General features: G+C 39.7%; 1 protein-coding gene across 1 annotated transcript in view; it reads right to left on the bottom strand.

The window, feature by feature from the left end:
* Positions 1 to 17,163, bottom strand: part of b4galnt4a (beta-1,4-N-acetyl-galactosaminyl transferase 4a) — a 130,341-nt gene that overhangs the window by 14,743 nt on the left and 98,435 nt on the right. Inside the window, exon 8 of the mRNA XM_026310793.1 lies at positions 5,109 to 5,187. Coding sequence (XP_026166578.1) covers positions 5,109 to 5,187 — 79 coding nt within the window. The remainder of the gene's footprint in view (positions 1 to 5,108; positions 5,188 to 17,163) is intronic.

Below are 17,163 nucleotides of genomic sequence, written 5' to 3'. Positions count from 1 at the left end.
GGATAAATGCCATTCTCAATTCCCTGTCACACTGAAATGAAAGCAATGGATTGTTTTTCATGTCATATTACACATATGTCTTGCCCAGGGATGAAGGAACAATATTCAAAGTGAAATGAGGAGGTGGATGCAGAGCCAGAGTGTTTGATTTTCTATGTTGAATTATACATTAGCCAAAGTCGGTCAGACCAGACATTTCAGCAAGACAAATGAGCCCAATATCCATAGCAATTACTGGTGCGTTGTAGCTAGTGCGTCTCCAGCAATGCCCTGTGTGGTCTGAGGGGAAACAAGTTACAATAACACTCTCAGTAGATTCAAATCAAGTCAGAGACACATGACTGAATGTCTTAGCACACCTCTTACAGTCCAATGTTTGCTCTGCAGCCAGATGAATAAAACTTGTGACATGAAGACGCTCTAGTCTAATAACAAACCTCACCTGAAATCAGAAAGACATAAAACAGTGACAAAATATGGATCATTTCAGAGTTAGCATGACAGCACAAATGCAAAAAATGAATCATTGATTGCATGTGATAGCACCTTACACAGGTAATGGCATATGCAATGATGAATTCATACCTTATATATGATAAACTGATCAACTGCTACGTGCTCAGGATATTATGACTGAATTAAAGACTTTGGCCACAATTATTAAAAACCTTAGGACACTAAGAGAATACTTCTTAGAACACTAAATGTTAAATCAGTGTGTGTGGGATAATGTTCTTTGGGATTTATCCGATGAAATGTGAATGTGAGTGTTGACAAGGGAAAGTAAGAAAAATGAATATTAGCTTTACTAAGAGTTGTAGTTTCCCGAGGGCTCAAAATGCACACCGTCTCACAGTGGTTTTGATCACAAGAAAAACATGTATTAGAATAAAACTTTGACAAAATCTTAAAACAAGATTATAAGAAGTCATTGCTATAGAGAATGTATGTTGATGTCTTGCACTTTTCAGAGTCAGTACCATGTATTCAAAAGCTTGCTACAAAAAGACCCTCGAAGACAACACTGGGTTCAACTGAAAATTGAAATATAAATAAAGCAATGAATGGAAAAAGGAAAGAAAATGTGTGCATGGTCAGCATAAAGAGCAAAGTGAATGAGACAAAAAGGCCCATAGGAAAAAACTAAATGTGGAAAAAATGTTTGAAAAGATAAAGAAAAAGGCAGATAAAACCAAAAAGTGAACTAAGGCGAATAAATACAAAGTCCATATGTTGAAGAAGTGCTGAACTACAATCGGCCCTAAAAGGCGTTGAAGTCGTAAAGAATATGAGAGATATGTAATTAATTTCCAAAGTATAAAGACACACACAATATACTTTAACAGCTGGCTCCAGGTTGCATGGACCTCCACTGATTTATATTGAGGAGGGCAGGGTTGAGGCAGATGTTGAGAGGCCTATGTGTGTGCCTGTGCGATCACAGCGTTGTGGAGGTGGGGTAGATGGGCCATGTGTGAGAGTGTGTGCACACATGGGTGTGTGTATTAATTGGTGGACAGTTTGAGACTTGGCCTGGCAGGAGTGATAAAACAGGGCCATTAAAAATCCTGCATTTAAATCCCACAGCCCTGCCTCTCTATAAACTTGCCATCACTAATTAAGGTGTTACTTTCTTCTCTTCTTTCCCTCACTCCCACTTCCTCTCCCAACCACACCAACACTTTCCTTCATTCTGTCACAGCAAGACATGTTTTCCATTCGGCCAGTGGAAACGACCTGTGCTTCACTGACCTGAGATACAACTCAATGAAACTACAGCTCACTACGTCTCCTTTCATCTCCTGCTATCCATTAAAAGCACTCATCGCTTTAAAGAGAGTTTATTTTAAGTTAATTGAAGAAAAACAGCCTGTAGTGGAAAGGTTCAATCAGTGCAGGTTCAGCTCATCCTAACAGCTCAACAGTCTCCTTATTCATTAGCCGACTGCTCATACATACAAACACATTGGTTTCCAACCCCTTGGGGAAGGCACAGTGTATTCCAAACCTGTCTCTTCTAGTCTGAAACCTTTTATGATCTGCCTTCCTGTAGCCATTCTCCCAAATTCTTTCACAAGATGAAAAAGAAATGGGCCAACACTGATAGAAAAATTATTTTCTAGCCAAAAGGTAACTTTCAGACTGCACTTGTGTACTATGTGATAGTTACTCCCTCTTCGTTCTTTACGACAGGCACTGCTAAACAAATACATTCCCAAAAGAGCAGCCCACCTTTGACCATGCAATCACACTCTGGTGCAGAACACAGAAGAAAGAGCTGTGAATATACGCGATCTGCTCTTTAACAAATGAGTGCCTGGGTTTCTGCGGATTTATGTGAGCCCTGGGCTTATGCTGTTGTGGGCTGGTCACGGTAAATCTGCTATTTTTGTCAAGGTGTGAAATGTATTCCGCTGTTAAATCACACACAGGGGCCTTACTAAGACAGAGTACCGTACACATATACACACATTCTCACACACTGTCTTGATTTGCTGCATGACTTTTATACGCTTCATTAAATTGTTTCTACTAGCACAAACCCACTTTGATGGCCTCGTGGGTAGTTGGCTAAGGGGGAATGAAGAGAGAGAGAGAAAGAGATAGATTTCTACATGACCTTGATTCGCTGGGATGCTACAGATACATGAAAAGTTTTCTCACAAAGTCTGATAGGGAGTTGATTTAGATGAGAAATTCCACAAGGTAGAGAGAACTGAAAACATTTATATATAAGCCCCTAGTGTAGCCACTCTGTATGTATGCTTTTCTACACCCCTTGTCTATTTCTTTCTACCTCCTTATTCCTTCTCCTTGGCAGCTCTGGCCATCTGGTCTTTGTCTTTAAACAAGCAACACAGCGAGCTCTAATTAAGAGACCAAGAACTTCAGTTCGAAGGCTGCAAATCAAGTGCAAAACATCTAGAAATGTAGAAATGTGTGTTTTGTGTACACACACACACACACACACACACACACACACACACACACACACACACACACACACACACACACACACACACACACACACACACACACACACACACACACACACACACACACACTGGAATCAGCAATTCCCTGTGTGAAAATCAAATGAATCACAACAGAAACAATCATGTTTTAAAGTGGGTCTGCTAAAGACACCAGGGAGAAGATTTTTTCTGAAGCAGGAAGTCAGATCTAAATAGTATCTATCCACATGTTCTCCACAGCAGTTATTTATAATACTATGAAACATTATTTCACAAAACTTATCAGAATCATTACATCTTCTGCATTGATAAGGAACATAAAGATGTGTTACCCCATTTACTTCAAAAGAAACAAACACCCACAGTGCCACAGCTGTCATCTCATTGCAAAGAATAAGGATGCTTAGGTCTGAACACAATACTTGGAGAGGTTAGCACTCACCACCCTCCCAAATCTCTCTGCTCCACACAGATGCTTGACCAACCAGCACAAGTCATTAGTCCAACATAACTATGTATCCTCTCAGTTTTTATAGCATCCCACCATCTCAGTCTGTCTGTCCTATCCAGATGCTCTCCAAATAAAGGGGAACATATTTGTTTGCCACTGGGATATGGCTGTCACTGTCGGTAATTAGTCACACTCGCACATCATCAGCAGGATATTCACAACACACCCACATCAACAACCCACAACACAGCAACTGTGTGGTACTTGGGTGGACATTTCATTCCACCTCAGAGAAAGCACTGCCCTGGGTAGTTTCCACCTGTTCATGCCAAAGTACGAAACATTAAAATAAACTAGAGGCCCAAATGTCAGTGTGGCAGGGCTGTAATGTAGCTGAAATGGCTTACTTTCTCATACATACAAGCACACAGAGGCATCCACTCACGTCAGATTTCTCATAAAGTTTATGTGTGATCCTTCTGGTACCACAGAGCTATCGAGTTCAGCGTGGTGCTCCCACATCACCCTGTCAAGTCCTCTGTTAAAACTGGCACCTGAAAGCAGCCAATCTGAGCTGAACACTGAACAGCCTGAAGGCTGGAGAGACTAGAGAACACAGGGAAGAGTACAGCGAGGCTGGAAAATGTGCCAATGGTTATAGAGCAGTGAAGCGATGAATGGCTTGTCAAGGCATTATAATAAAAAGCTACAAATGCAAAAAGACAATATATCACACTACAGAAAACTATGAAGACATAGGAAGAAACCAACAAGAACTAACAGAATGGCAGAAATACAGAATGTTTAGAGGATAATCAGAAGCAAGTTAAAAAAATCATTAACCTTGAGGGTGAAAAAATAATACTGAAGTTCTATGAAAGAAGAGAGCAACTACAGCAGCTTCTCCTCCTGATGGTCACGTTGATGACGATAACCCGGGGCTTGTTAAGAGATTCATTCTATACACACACCAGTGATCTCTTTTTATCATCTGCCCTCCCACTCAAAGTACAGGCTCACACGAGGCGTGTGGGCTCTCGTTTGAAACTTCATCTCAAAATTAAGCCCCACTCATCTCTGAGCTTTTGCCTGAAGTGCAGAACACCACTACTGGGAGAGAAATGGTGCAGAGGAGCGAACAGGAGAGAAAATAAAGAGTTATAGAAGAAGTGCAGAATAAAGATATGGAGGAAAGAGTGAGAAATGCAGTGGGGAGAGCAAGATGGAAGAGCCGAGTGTCAGCAGTAGGAGGAATGGAAAAGGGATGGAAGACAAATAGTTGAGACATGAGTTGCTGGCTGCTCTATACCCATTGGTAGAGAAAACCAAGGCGGCAACAAAGAGAGCTTTTATTGCACTCAGTTGTGACCAGATGAGCCCATGGAAAATGAAGGAAGACACAAAGTAATGTACAGAAAAGAAGGGTAGGAAGAGTTTTCTCCCTTCACATTCATTTCTTTCCTGCTCAGCCACCACTGTGACACTGTTGAACACAGAGTTAAAACTAAAGGCAAATTGTCCTGCCAGAGGTGAAATCTTTCTCAAGACAACTGAAAGCATTTTTATTCACTGAGAGTCAGTGTGGTGAAGATAAGTGATGTGACAAAGAAAAAAGAGATGTTCTGTAGACAGAGAGGCAAACGAGAGGAACTAAGCTCCCTTGTTTCAGTGGTTCCACTTACCCCAACCTCCACGTGATCCGAGCCTTTGTCATCCTGTTTGTGGAGGATCTCAAAGTAATATCGTCTGGATGAGATCAGGCTGAGGGGAAACAAAGAGAGGGCTATTGTTAGATATTGCTAGACAGTGTTGAAAAAAAAATCTCTCTATAATAATCCGCTGCAGCTCATTCCAGCTCAGGATTTTTCTCAGTGAGCCACACTTGAAAAAAATAGTTATTATCGAGAGACATACCACAAATATAACTGTGGGTCACCAAAAACCAAAGGAATAAGAGGATTAAATGAGACCATAGAAGGCTAAAGCAAAGAGTTTGACTTTAAAAGTCATTTCGACCTGGGCATAAACAGGTTAATCAGCCTAGAATATAACTCAAGTGCTACAGGCAAGATGGCAAAAGAGACGGCAGTGAGCCAGGATATTATCAGCCTCAGGTCCTGAATAAAACTCCTTCTGAGACTGTGAGGAAGAAAATCGATGCTCCACATAAATCAAAATTTTACACTTATACAGGCTACAGTATTTCTCTGGAACTCCTGGTTAGACTGAGTAAAGCTCTGATTTAAAGTTTTACTGGGTATGTTATTCCCTGAACTGAAAGCGACAATGCTTTATTCTTATCAAAAACACATCTCGGATAATAGGCCAGCATCTGCTGCTGAATGAGACACCAAACACTGCTCCACACATCATTAACTCCCAAAGCACACACATACACACACCCTGTTGGGCAGTGAATACAAATATATTTTTCATGTATATACATGTTCACATCTACAGTGTATACATGCACAGTTTGTTAACGCATGTGTTTTAAAAGCATAGTAAATCTATTCTTACTAGGATAAAATGGCACTGTATTGTGTAAAATCCTGTTCCTATAAATACGATTATGTTCATTCTGCTTGCTGCTGCCTGGCAATTTGTGAAACATTTGCTACTAGGAACTTTGGAGTCACTTGGCTGATCCATATTCATGTGCTCTGATTCACTAAGATAGATTATGTGATGGTTTGTTGTTTGTTTTCTCTTCAATTTTTGCTTCCTGTGTTACTTTTCTCTGTCCTGTCTCCGATGTATGTTGTCTGTTGAAAGCAGCTCATTTCCTTCGATGAAGTCTGTGTTTTGAATTCAAAATAATTACACAAAAACAGGAGATAAACACAAGCAATACAAAAAACAGATACAAGCAATACAAACAGACATCAACTTGTCACATGACAAAATATTGTATGTGTATATTGGCTAAAAATAACATAATCAATGACAAAAGTGACAAATGCCCCTTAAACAAGTTCTCAGAGTTCTCTGAAAGCTGTTGATTAATCAACTAATTGCATTAAAGAATCCACTGATGGATACAAATGGTCTTTGATGATAAAAATGACTAAATTACAGTGTAGAATAATTTTGTTGTTTTTATGTGTTTGTATATGCACAGTATGTTTTTTCTTTTCTTCCAAATGTGGTTGACCGAGTTGAAAGGAAGGAAGGACAAAGGGGGGTGGGAGTCACGCATAGCCCCGTGCAAAAATGCCGCCACATCATCTGGCTACCCAGCGTTCTGTAACCAATAAATCACTGCAGGTGCAGAGTAGCACTGTCAGTGTGCTAAGGTCACTCTCATGAATAGGGAACATCTCTCTGTGCAGCGGCACTCAGCCACTTTCAGGTTCTGGCACCTTGCTTGCCCTTTCCTAAATGATTCAAACATAATGTCATCCTATATCTTCTTTTGCATTTTCCTCAGACAAAACACAGTTAGAAGACCCATTAACTTTAATGAATTTAATGAATATGTGGGGAAATTAAATGCTCAGAATCATATCTACCAGACAATGGGGGCAAAATTTTGTATATGTTGAAGCATATGTATAACATGAAAGTATTTCTATCAGACCAAAGCACAACTGCTTTTCAAAAAAGGCAACTGAATCTCACTGCCGCAGCTCCCCCAAATTAAATTTTAGGTTGACATGTCACATATTTCTTCTGAAGTAAAACTGATATTTTTGGAGGTTTTAGTTTATTGCATTTCTGTCCCTGAGGAGACGAGTTTAAACGGTTTCAGGGAATTTTAGTACATTTCCTGACCATTTGGTAGATTGTCCATTTCAGACCATAATCTGACTCCATCTAGGGGATAATCTAACGTCAGAGCTAAAAGGACACAGTGTTTCTGTGACAACCAGACACACAACAACATATATATGACTAAACTTTCAAAGTGCATGCTTGTCAGTACTTGAGGATATATTTTCTTTTAGCCCCTTGCCAATCTCAGATGTGACAGACTGGATGCTCAGCCAATATAAGGCTGTTCACCTGGTATAAGATTTCAGATGACACAATGCACACAGGCCACACATAGCAGGCGTACCAACAGATGAGAGTATGACTGAGACAAACAAAAGGATAAAATGGATAAACACAAATAGCGAGCAGAACATCAAGTACCGCTCACATACCCTTCTCTCTCTTGTTCAGCTATTTCATTTATTATGTTTTGAAGACATTTTGTGCAGCCATTTCATTTTTGGTTCATGAAATATCTCTCCAGTGCTGAGGTGAGACAGTTGTTGAGTCCTGTGGGATTCACTGTCTGTAGCTGTCTGCTGATAGCTCCTTCTCCTATTTTTAACTGTGCATGAGTTCTTTGTGTCTGTAAGAGATTGATATTAACCATCAGTGGTCCAAATAGAGATAGGGACAGAGACAAAGAAGACAGATTTGAAGAAAATGCTGTATGGTTAAAAATGTAAAATTTCTCTGTCCAAAAGTCTCATATTGGAGGAAGATGGAGTGAGAGAGAAACAAAAAAAGGAGAATGAAGTAGGAGGGACAGAGATGTTTTGCACTTCCATGACTTTGTTTGTGTGTGTGTGTGCACACTGGTCACACCAGACCTCCAGTGATGGATGATGAGGCGGACTTTGGTTGAAAGAGATGAAGAGACAGAGAGGCAGGGAGAAAGAAAGATGAAGCAGGAGCGATAAATAGCAAATGATCAGCAGAAGCAGAGATGGAATTATAAATGCTTTCTGTATCTATAAAGGAAAAATACTTTACAGTGAATATCAGTGAGACATGATTTCCTACAGAACACCATGCCAGAAGAAAAAAAACCATAAAAGAGTAAGTGAAGGGCAAATGAGAGATGGAAGAGGAAAGAATAGCTATTAGAGTGTGACTCAGAGGATGAGTAGAGGACACAAAACAAGAGTCTAATTGCCTGACTAATTGGAGTCTTTGTTTTCAGTTTCCCTTCGTTGGGCTGATTGGACAAAGACAGACAAAGAGGCTTCACTGGGCTGAATAACTCAAAATGATACTGTTGGAGCTAAGCAATATTTAGACAGTATCATCACTGCACCCAGAATGTGCTGGATTGGAAATATGAAATACTTATTGGCACAAAACACACAGAGAGGGTTTCTTCCTGCTGAGTCAAAGTCCTTTCACAAGCATCTGAAAAAAAAACCCCTGTTGACTGAGGGTTTGCTTAAAGAAATATTCTAAAGCCTGAAGACCAACAGATAGATCAATACACAGTTCATGCCCACACACACACACACACACTAACATGGATTGCAATGAGCAGAGCTGAGGAGAAGTGGAGACAGTTCACTTTCTGCCATTGGTAAATACCACTTTTTCTGCTTTTATTCTCCCTTCATCACACATCCCGCCCACTGGCTACAGCAATTTCCCACTTTTACTTTTCCAGTGTCTCTTTCTATTCTTTTTCCAACTCAATTTCTCATTAATACTATCTTACTGTTACCCTGTCCCCATCTCTCTCCATCATCTATCCATTGCCTGAGTTCTCTCTCTCATACCCACAGGTGGCCTTTAAAGAGAAGGCTGTGCTTGGCAAGTGCTCTCCTCTCAACTACATTAATGATACAATTGTTTAGAGCTGCCCCAAGGAGACGTGCAAACTTCACTATTATGCCCTCGCAATCCCCCAACCCCCTCCCCATCACTCCATCCCTCATGCATTCCTCTAATCCATCAGAGAGCTATCACGCTGGTCTCCCCTGCAGCCTCAATAAATCCTCTTTCTTCCATCCCCTGCGCTTCGTCCCCCGCTATTCTCCTTCATTCCCTGCTCTTCCTCCTCTCTTCTCCTGTATCTTGTCTGTTGCTTCTCTCCAACACTTCTCGCATCATATCTTCTCCCTCTATCTCCTATGTCCAATCACCCCGTATATAATTATATCATATAGAGTTACAGCATCACTATCTTCAATGCTTTTCCTTCACTACGCCTCCACTTCACCCATTTCTCACTTTGATTTTGTGTTAATACGCCTTCCACGCTCTTACTGGCCTGAATGCACGGACATATGAAGTTTACTCAGACAATGTCTTGCTCTTCCACAGTATATGTGTTTGTGCTACTCCGAGATGCCGTGAAGCATATGTTTTGCTTTGTTATAAATCACAGGAATGTGCAAATACAATTACTACATTATATCAAGGTCAATATTATATGTACAATTTACTGAGGATATATCCACAGGAGCAATGTAATAGATGCATCATGACACGTTAACAGACAAGAGGAAATAATTTAAGGAAAAGCCTGGTCATATTTTATCTTCTTCTTTCCCTTTCTGCTTACTCCCATTTGGGGTCGCCACAGTGGATCAATTGTTCTGCATTGTGGATTTGGCACAAGTTTTACGCCGGATATCCTTCCTGACACAAATTCAGTGTCCAAGGATAGCAGCCCCTGGTCTTTCAAGTTGCTCTCCCATCCCATCTCCCATATTCTCGATCTTTTTTTATTTATAGGACTCTAACTGATCTTACTAAGAAGAACTGTCTCTCCTATGTATGTTAACAACTACAGTGGCCAACTGTTAAATGAAAAAACAAAAATTGTATAAATATGGACACAATGACTTACATTTTTGGGACTCAAGGTGACATTGAAAAAATAAGACAGCATGAAAACAAAGTTCAAACCCTGCACATACTGGTCAGTCAATGGTTGTGCATGAAACTGTGGGATGCAACCCAATGCTGACATAAACAACAACATATAGGACCATCTGACAAACACCTGAGGTGGAGCATAGTGAGATCTTTAAGGATAATTGCTGTTGTTCTTAATGAGATTTATTGAAAATATAATAAACAATGTACAAATTACATAGATTCACACTAGCCTCATCTTTTAACTCCTCTCTGCCCAGATTGAGAACTTTACACAATTGTATGTTTTTTAACTTGCAAGTTTGTGTCCAAGACGTCATAGGTACATCCTGGATGTTCCTTATGTGCTTTCCAAATACGTTACATTTCCTAGCTGCTCAGAATGTAATATTCCTGTGACCTCAGGCTGAGCTGATACTCAGTCATCATTACTGTCTCTAATCATGTTTGGCCTGAAGAAGCCCCGTGTTACGGTTTTGTCATACTCATGCATTACTGCCAATCAGATGTCTGCTACGACTGTTTTTCACACAGCTCAAGAGATGTGCATCGGCACCCCAAAGACACCCTGATTAAATCTAAGCCACTGTGCACATGGACACATACACACACTCAAACATAGATTTGCGTCTTAGCAGGCTCCCATCACTCATAGAAGCAGATGGCAGAGTGAAGGCCTGAGGGAAGAAAGCGGGACAGAGGCGTCATTTCAGCTTGCTGGCAAACAGTTTTATTTTAATTCGACCGCTACAGTGTATCAACCATTTAACTTCAGCAGAGAGAATTAAGGTTAACATTCATACTCGATCAAAATCAGGGATTTGTGTGCAAAAAAAACCCATGCTCATATCTCAGTGAATACATACATCTGAAGAGACAGCGCAGGTGCCCGCAATAGAGCCGGTGGCAAAATTCAACTTCTTTCCATGCTCAATCAGTATTCCTATGGTGTTATGAGCTGAAGTGCTATACTTCCCTCTCTCTAAATGCTTGAGTCTCAAGAGCTAATAGCATGCAGTGCTTAAATGATTCAATTATAGATACTGAGAGATCCCATAGTGAAATAACTGGTCATTCTCCACTACTTTGCCTTATTGTTGCCAGGAAAGGCATAGTTAACTCTTTCCTTTCTATTATTGGCCTTTGGAGTTTTTTTAAAAAGGCGAAATGAGATGAGATGCGAGAAACTTTATTAATGCCCAAAGGAAAATTCATGATTCAACGTGTAAAATGTGAAAGATTTAGCAGAATGTAGTGGACTACAGATTGCAACCATCTGAGCATCCCTCACACTCCACCCTCTGTTTCTAGGTGTAAGGCAGGATATGGTGGCTGTCACTCTTAAAACAAAACACAATTCTCTGTCTAGAGCCAGTGTTTGGTTTGTCTGTCGTGGGCTAGAAACATTGGTTGGTATTTTCCAGTGATTACACACTATTTACAACATATCTATGAATCCTATATTCCATTTCTGCTAATAGGTCTCTCTAAATATTACACATTTAACCCTGAAGTCATGAGTATATAAAACAAATCTACATCTACAGCATTGATCAAAATAAAAGGGAAAGCAAGTTGAAAAGGAAAAAGTACAGTTAGAAGGCATAAACTGTCATATGCATCTACACACAAAAAGGAAGAACACACATCAATGCCCACAGGTCTGTGGAGGATTGGGCGTAAATGTCATTTCCTGCAGTTTGTGAACTGAAAGCTGCTGCTTTAAAATGCCAGCTGCAGCATCGCAGATAACCTTGGAATCAGCTTCCGTCTTTCCTCCTCACTGTGTCACCGGCAAAGGTCAGCAGCAGCCATTTTTAATTTCAGTCATTACACCTGAAGGTGAAAATCTTGACACGCCAAACCCTCATGTTTGGAAGCCTGCTATTTTTTTTAAGCTACAATCTTATTCTTGACATGCTATCGAGATACAGCCAAACCCCCTATTTCATTAGTTTCCCATATCTTCCAAACTGTATTCCTTCTAATTTTCAACTGACTGTCATTCACATCCAAGTCTCAGCTACTCAAAAGGTTCTGAAACACTTCATGTCAAGCATGGTGTCAGGCCAGCTAAGTATGCAACTCAGCACAGTTGAGTTTATAGATTTTTAGCAAATGTCAATCTCCCTGGTGTTGTCTATACAGCCTGAGGCTCCTGTAGTGTCAGAGAGTGGAGATAGTGTTGATGGGGTTATCTGGGTTCCTCGTCTGACTACTTCACTGTCACTCATCAAGCTGTTGTGACAGCCCCTTGCATGCACTGCCAAACTATCACTTCACAGGTACAAGCAGAGTTGGAGACAAAGAGTTAGGCAAAAAGAGAAACTTCGAAATTAACATAGGTACTGTGTTAATTTAAAAGCCCCAGTAACAGATTCTAGGGCTGAGCATTTTAGCACTAAATTGATTCATTGTTTAGACAATGAATTGTAAAAAATTGTGAAAAATAATCATTCCAATATGGTATCTTTATATTGCAGTTTTTCCTTAGAAACATAAACAGTCATAAGTACAAATATGTTTGGTTGTGATATAAAACAGGAAATATCATTTATCATATTTACAAAGCTGGAACTGGTAAATGTTTTGGATTATTCTGGACACATGATTAATCATTTGTCAAACCCCCCCTTCTGTTTATTAATACATACTTTAAATAAATTGGTTAAAAGGAAATCAATGGGGCTATTAACCCTGGTTTCCATTGATGTTACTACGTTTCATTAAATGACATTTGGATTGCTGTTACTGAGATGGAGTGTGTAACTGTGTGAGAAGAAAGGGTTTTGCAAAGAAAAAAGGAGCAGATAGAGAAAGTTCGACAGCAGGAAGGGCAAACACTTTCCATCTTCAAAACATAACTATTCCCCTTCTAGAAGTCCTACTAAATACCAGCTCATAAATGTTAAGAGTTTACGGGGCAATGCCATTTGGCCTTCATTGTCATACGTTATTGAAGGAAATATACAGTAGGTCACTTGCCACTTTGCACTATGATGAATGCAGATGAATGTAAAACTCTGTATTCTATAATTACTTGTCTAAACCAGTTACTATCCACGTAAGATATCTGTGACTTTGTTGTAATTCATTTCTCATTGTGTGGAAAATTGTTATCTGGGGGCTGCTGAAAGACAGTCTGATGAACTGAGGGCATGTGTTTCAGCCGATTGTTGAAAATTGCTGATCTGTCACCAATTTCATGCATAGCAATTACACATAGGTATACAGATAACAAACAAAATGAGACACAACAAATAAAAAATATCCTGCCCACGCCCCAGTCGATCATATTACAGACATCACTGACAGCAGGTAAGTAAGCCAGGAAGTTGCACTGTCTATGCGTTACTGTCACTCGCTGCAAACTTTGAGACTTGGTATGATACCATGAAATGGTATGATCCATTTTAAGGATGTGTGACATCATTTTCAATGTTCCTTCAGGCCCCTCATTTCTCTTAGTGACTGATAAAATACACTGTGGGTGAAATTCTGTGGTGTTGGCAATGACCACACTGATGAAAGTTCAGAGCTATATTAGATCTGATGAAGCAACTCCACATAAGCCTTCACATCTAAGTGCAAATGCAATAATAGCCACGATGTGAAATTTACACCTCGATGAAGGTATTTATTGACATAATGCATTCTCTAGCTCCTTAGGCTAACTATCACAATTAAATGCCTAACCCCAGCTCTTATACAAATTATAACCTAAATTCTAACCATATCCCCCAGCCACATCTTGACCCTTAAACAGTCTTTCCATGTGTCAGAAAGTCAGAATTGGTTTTATTCCATGGTGGTTTAGGGAGGACTCAAACTGGTCCTCACAATGTATAGCCATTCAAATAAACACACACAGATACTTAATAGCGTGAGTCATTGCTTCCAGGTGGTTATCGCCAGGTGGTGTTGATGACTACCAGATCTCCCTAACAGGTGTACTAATCCAACTTTCTTGTCCATCCCATCTATTTCAATTGCCACCTAAGATGGGCTTCCACACAGTCCAGTGACAGAAAGACCGCACCCGATCGTCGGAGACAAAAAGGCATTTGAAGAAAAGCGTAATTTAGTCTTTAAACAGAATGTATAGTATCTCTGCTGTTTGCACTACAGCATATGAACAAGCAGACAGCCTTTACCCTCTCCTACCTCATCCCCTTTTACAGCTTTGGATTCAACCCTCAAATGTGTAATTGGCTTTATGACAATAGACTGAGTTAGGTACAGGGAGCAGGACATAAAAAGTGAGTGAAAGACCAAGAGGAAGAATGAGGGGCTGATGGGGAAATATGGAATATTTTAGATGAGGGTAGTGCACCTTGAAAACCCAATCATCCAAGTTGCAGAGTAACCACTCAGGTACTGCCAGTGAGAGGATGGTTAGATTTTTTTTTATTTTATGTTGTTTTTTTATATTTTCTATTTGGTAAATGTGAATGCACATCAGTGTGTGCATGCGAGTTTCTGGTTCCAGTAATCTGCGACTGTGCGGCACAGAGACCTCATACAGCTGAATGAAGTGTTTCAAGTAAACCCCTCAACAACAATATGTTTCATTCCCTGACAATATGATTCAACCCTGCAGCAGCCATTAGTCACTGTTCACTCAGCACTACTACAGTCAGCTGTACAGGTCCAATAAAGTGAGGCATATAAATAACTGTGTGAAAAAAACACAAAAAAACCCACCTTGCTAAAGTGGAAGAGTTTGTTATGTTTCATTCCACTCAGTTGTGTTTTGCTCTACACTATTCAACTCAGTTCTTTCATGCTCCATTTTACTTTGTCCCATTTCATCCTGTTCTGGACCCAATATGATAATAAGTGGAAACAGTAGCACATAAATGGTGAGAGCAGTTCTAAATTGCAGCTCTGATTAGGGCTGTGTGCAGAAGTTAACCGTGGTAGAATGGAGTCTGTAAATAGGCTCAAATGGCCCTGAACTTATTCTCTAATAACAAATTGTGCAAGAGGATCATGGTGCCAAGGGCTAACGCTACCGTCTTGTGTAATAACTAATACGTTTCACAGTTGCTTTCCATCTACAAGATTGAGTGTAATATATCAGAAACACCTCATTCATTTCATTTTGTTCAATTACTTCCTTATTTTTTCAGGCTTACAAATGTTTCAAATTATCAGGTGATAAAATCTAATGAGTGATTATTATTGCTCTACACATACTCTGATGCAGTTTTTTTTAGAAAATGATATCTTGTTCTGTTCTGCACTGCTAATTTGCTCATTTTCATTCTATCCTATCTAGTTTGACGAATGTCATTTTATGAATGCATGGCTATTAATCCTACTGCACACACAATTTGCCACAGTCAGGAGCACATCAGCTTTGATATAAACAGGTTGAGTGTAATGGTGCGTGAGGGATACATGTCACACAGAGCGGCGAGAGGGAATATGTGGAAGACAACAAATAAACTGAACTGGTTTTGAGACGTTTCAATAAAGGCATCAGAAGCAGAGAAGAATGGTTCAGTATTTATCAAATACATGGACCTTAATGCTGAGGCATGTACTGAAAAAATAGATATATTCAGAAACATCAGATTAACTAGACTTTTGCAGTCACACATTTACTTTAAAGACCGTGATAAATCTGGCTTTAGTCCTCATCTACCCCAGTAGACAGTAAAACCATGAATCACACATCATTGTGGACAATATTAAACAATTTTGAGTAGTTAGCAACAATTAGGGTGTGTATCCATGTGTGTAAGGTGATATTACTATTGTATCAGAACACCTTCACCGAATGAAGCATTTTACAGTGTGTCTGAATTGTAAAAAACTGTTTGGCAGTTTCTCTACAAAGTCAAAATACACACCCCCATCCACATAGAAAGACAGTAACAGGTCACAAAACGTCAAATGTCATGACCAAATTCCTACACAGCCTTTTTAATGTACCTGCCACATTCTGCCTTCATACTCGGTTACTCTGTTGTCTTGTTATTGTCTGAGAACTCAAGATGTTTGTCAGACAGGATGAGAAAACAGAAAAACTTTCAACTGCTGCCTTCTCTCTCTTCTTCTTCTGCTTCATCTTTTGTTATCTCTCTGTTCTGTCTTGTAGCCTGGTGTTCCTTCTGTGCTAACCAGGCCTAGTTAATCCTACACAAAGTCAAACAGAAACCCTCACCAACAGGTCCTGGCCTTTGTTCAGCCCCTCGTGATATTAATGTATTTGCATTCATTATATAAAATGTGTGTGTGTGTGTGTGTGTGTGTGTGTGTGTGTGTGTGTGTGTGTGTGTGTGTGTGTGTGTGCGGGTGTGTGTGTGTGTGTGTGTGTGTGTGTGTGTGTGTGGGTGCGTGTACACCAAAGGATGGAGAATGTGCAACAGATGCATGGTTTTTAATGAGCATTCAAATTTTTCTCATGCTTTTCTTTTGCACCTTAATAAATCTTCTAAGAATGATACATGAAAATACATAAATTGGTAATAATAAAACCTTGACACATAATAAGACCTTTAGATTAACAGCAAACTAAAGGTCTGAACATGTAATATGTGAAAAATTTAGCAGCATCCAGTAGCGAGATTGCAGAATGCAACCTCCTGAGCACCCATCACAACCCACCCCCCTGTTTCCAGATGTGAGGGAGGGTACAAAACACGATTCTGTTTTTAGAGCCAGTGTTTGGTTTGTCCCTTCTGGGCTACTATAAAATCAGTTCTAAGATCAAGATACAACATTTGGTATTTCCCAGTGATTACACACTAACAACATCACAAATGCTATATATTACATTTCTGCTAATATATCTGTTTAAATATTACACATTGGCCCTTTAGTACTGTAATCAAAACTAAAGGTGTTTAGAATGTATAGAAGCACATCAGACATTCACAGAATGCTTTCCATCTACTGTGTTCTCCAGACTATAAGTTGCACCAGAGTCTAAGTCGCTTTTAGCAAAAACAGTCTTGTTGAACAAAAAAACATATGTAAGTCATTTCGGTGTATAAGTCACATTTCTAATTATACTAATTATAGTCTAAATTAGCCTATGAAGAATGTAGGCTAGGCATAACAACAAGCAGAAGTGCATTACAAAATTCTTGCATCTGTGTCAAG

The sequence above is a fragment of the Mastacembelus armatus genome, chromosome 6 (genome assembly GCF_900324485.2).
Source record: "Mastacembelus armatus chromosome 6, fMasArm1.2, whole genome shotgun sequence".
Classification (NCBI taxonomy): Eukaryota; Metazoa; Chordata; class Actinopteri; order Synbranchiformes; family Mastacembelidae; genus Mastacembelus; species Mastacembelus armatus.
This window is presented reverse-complemented; position numbering and strand designations above follow the sequence as displayed.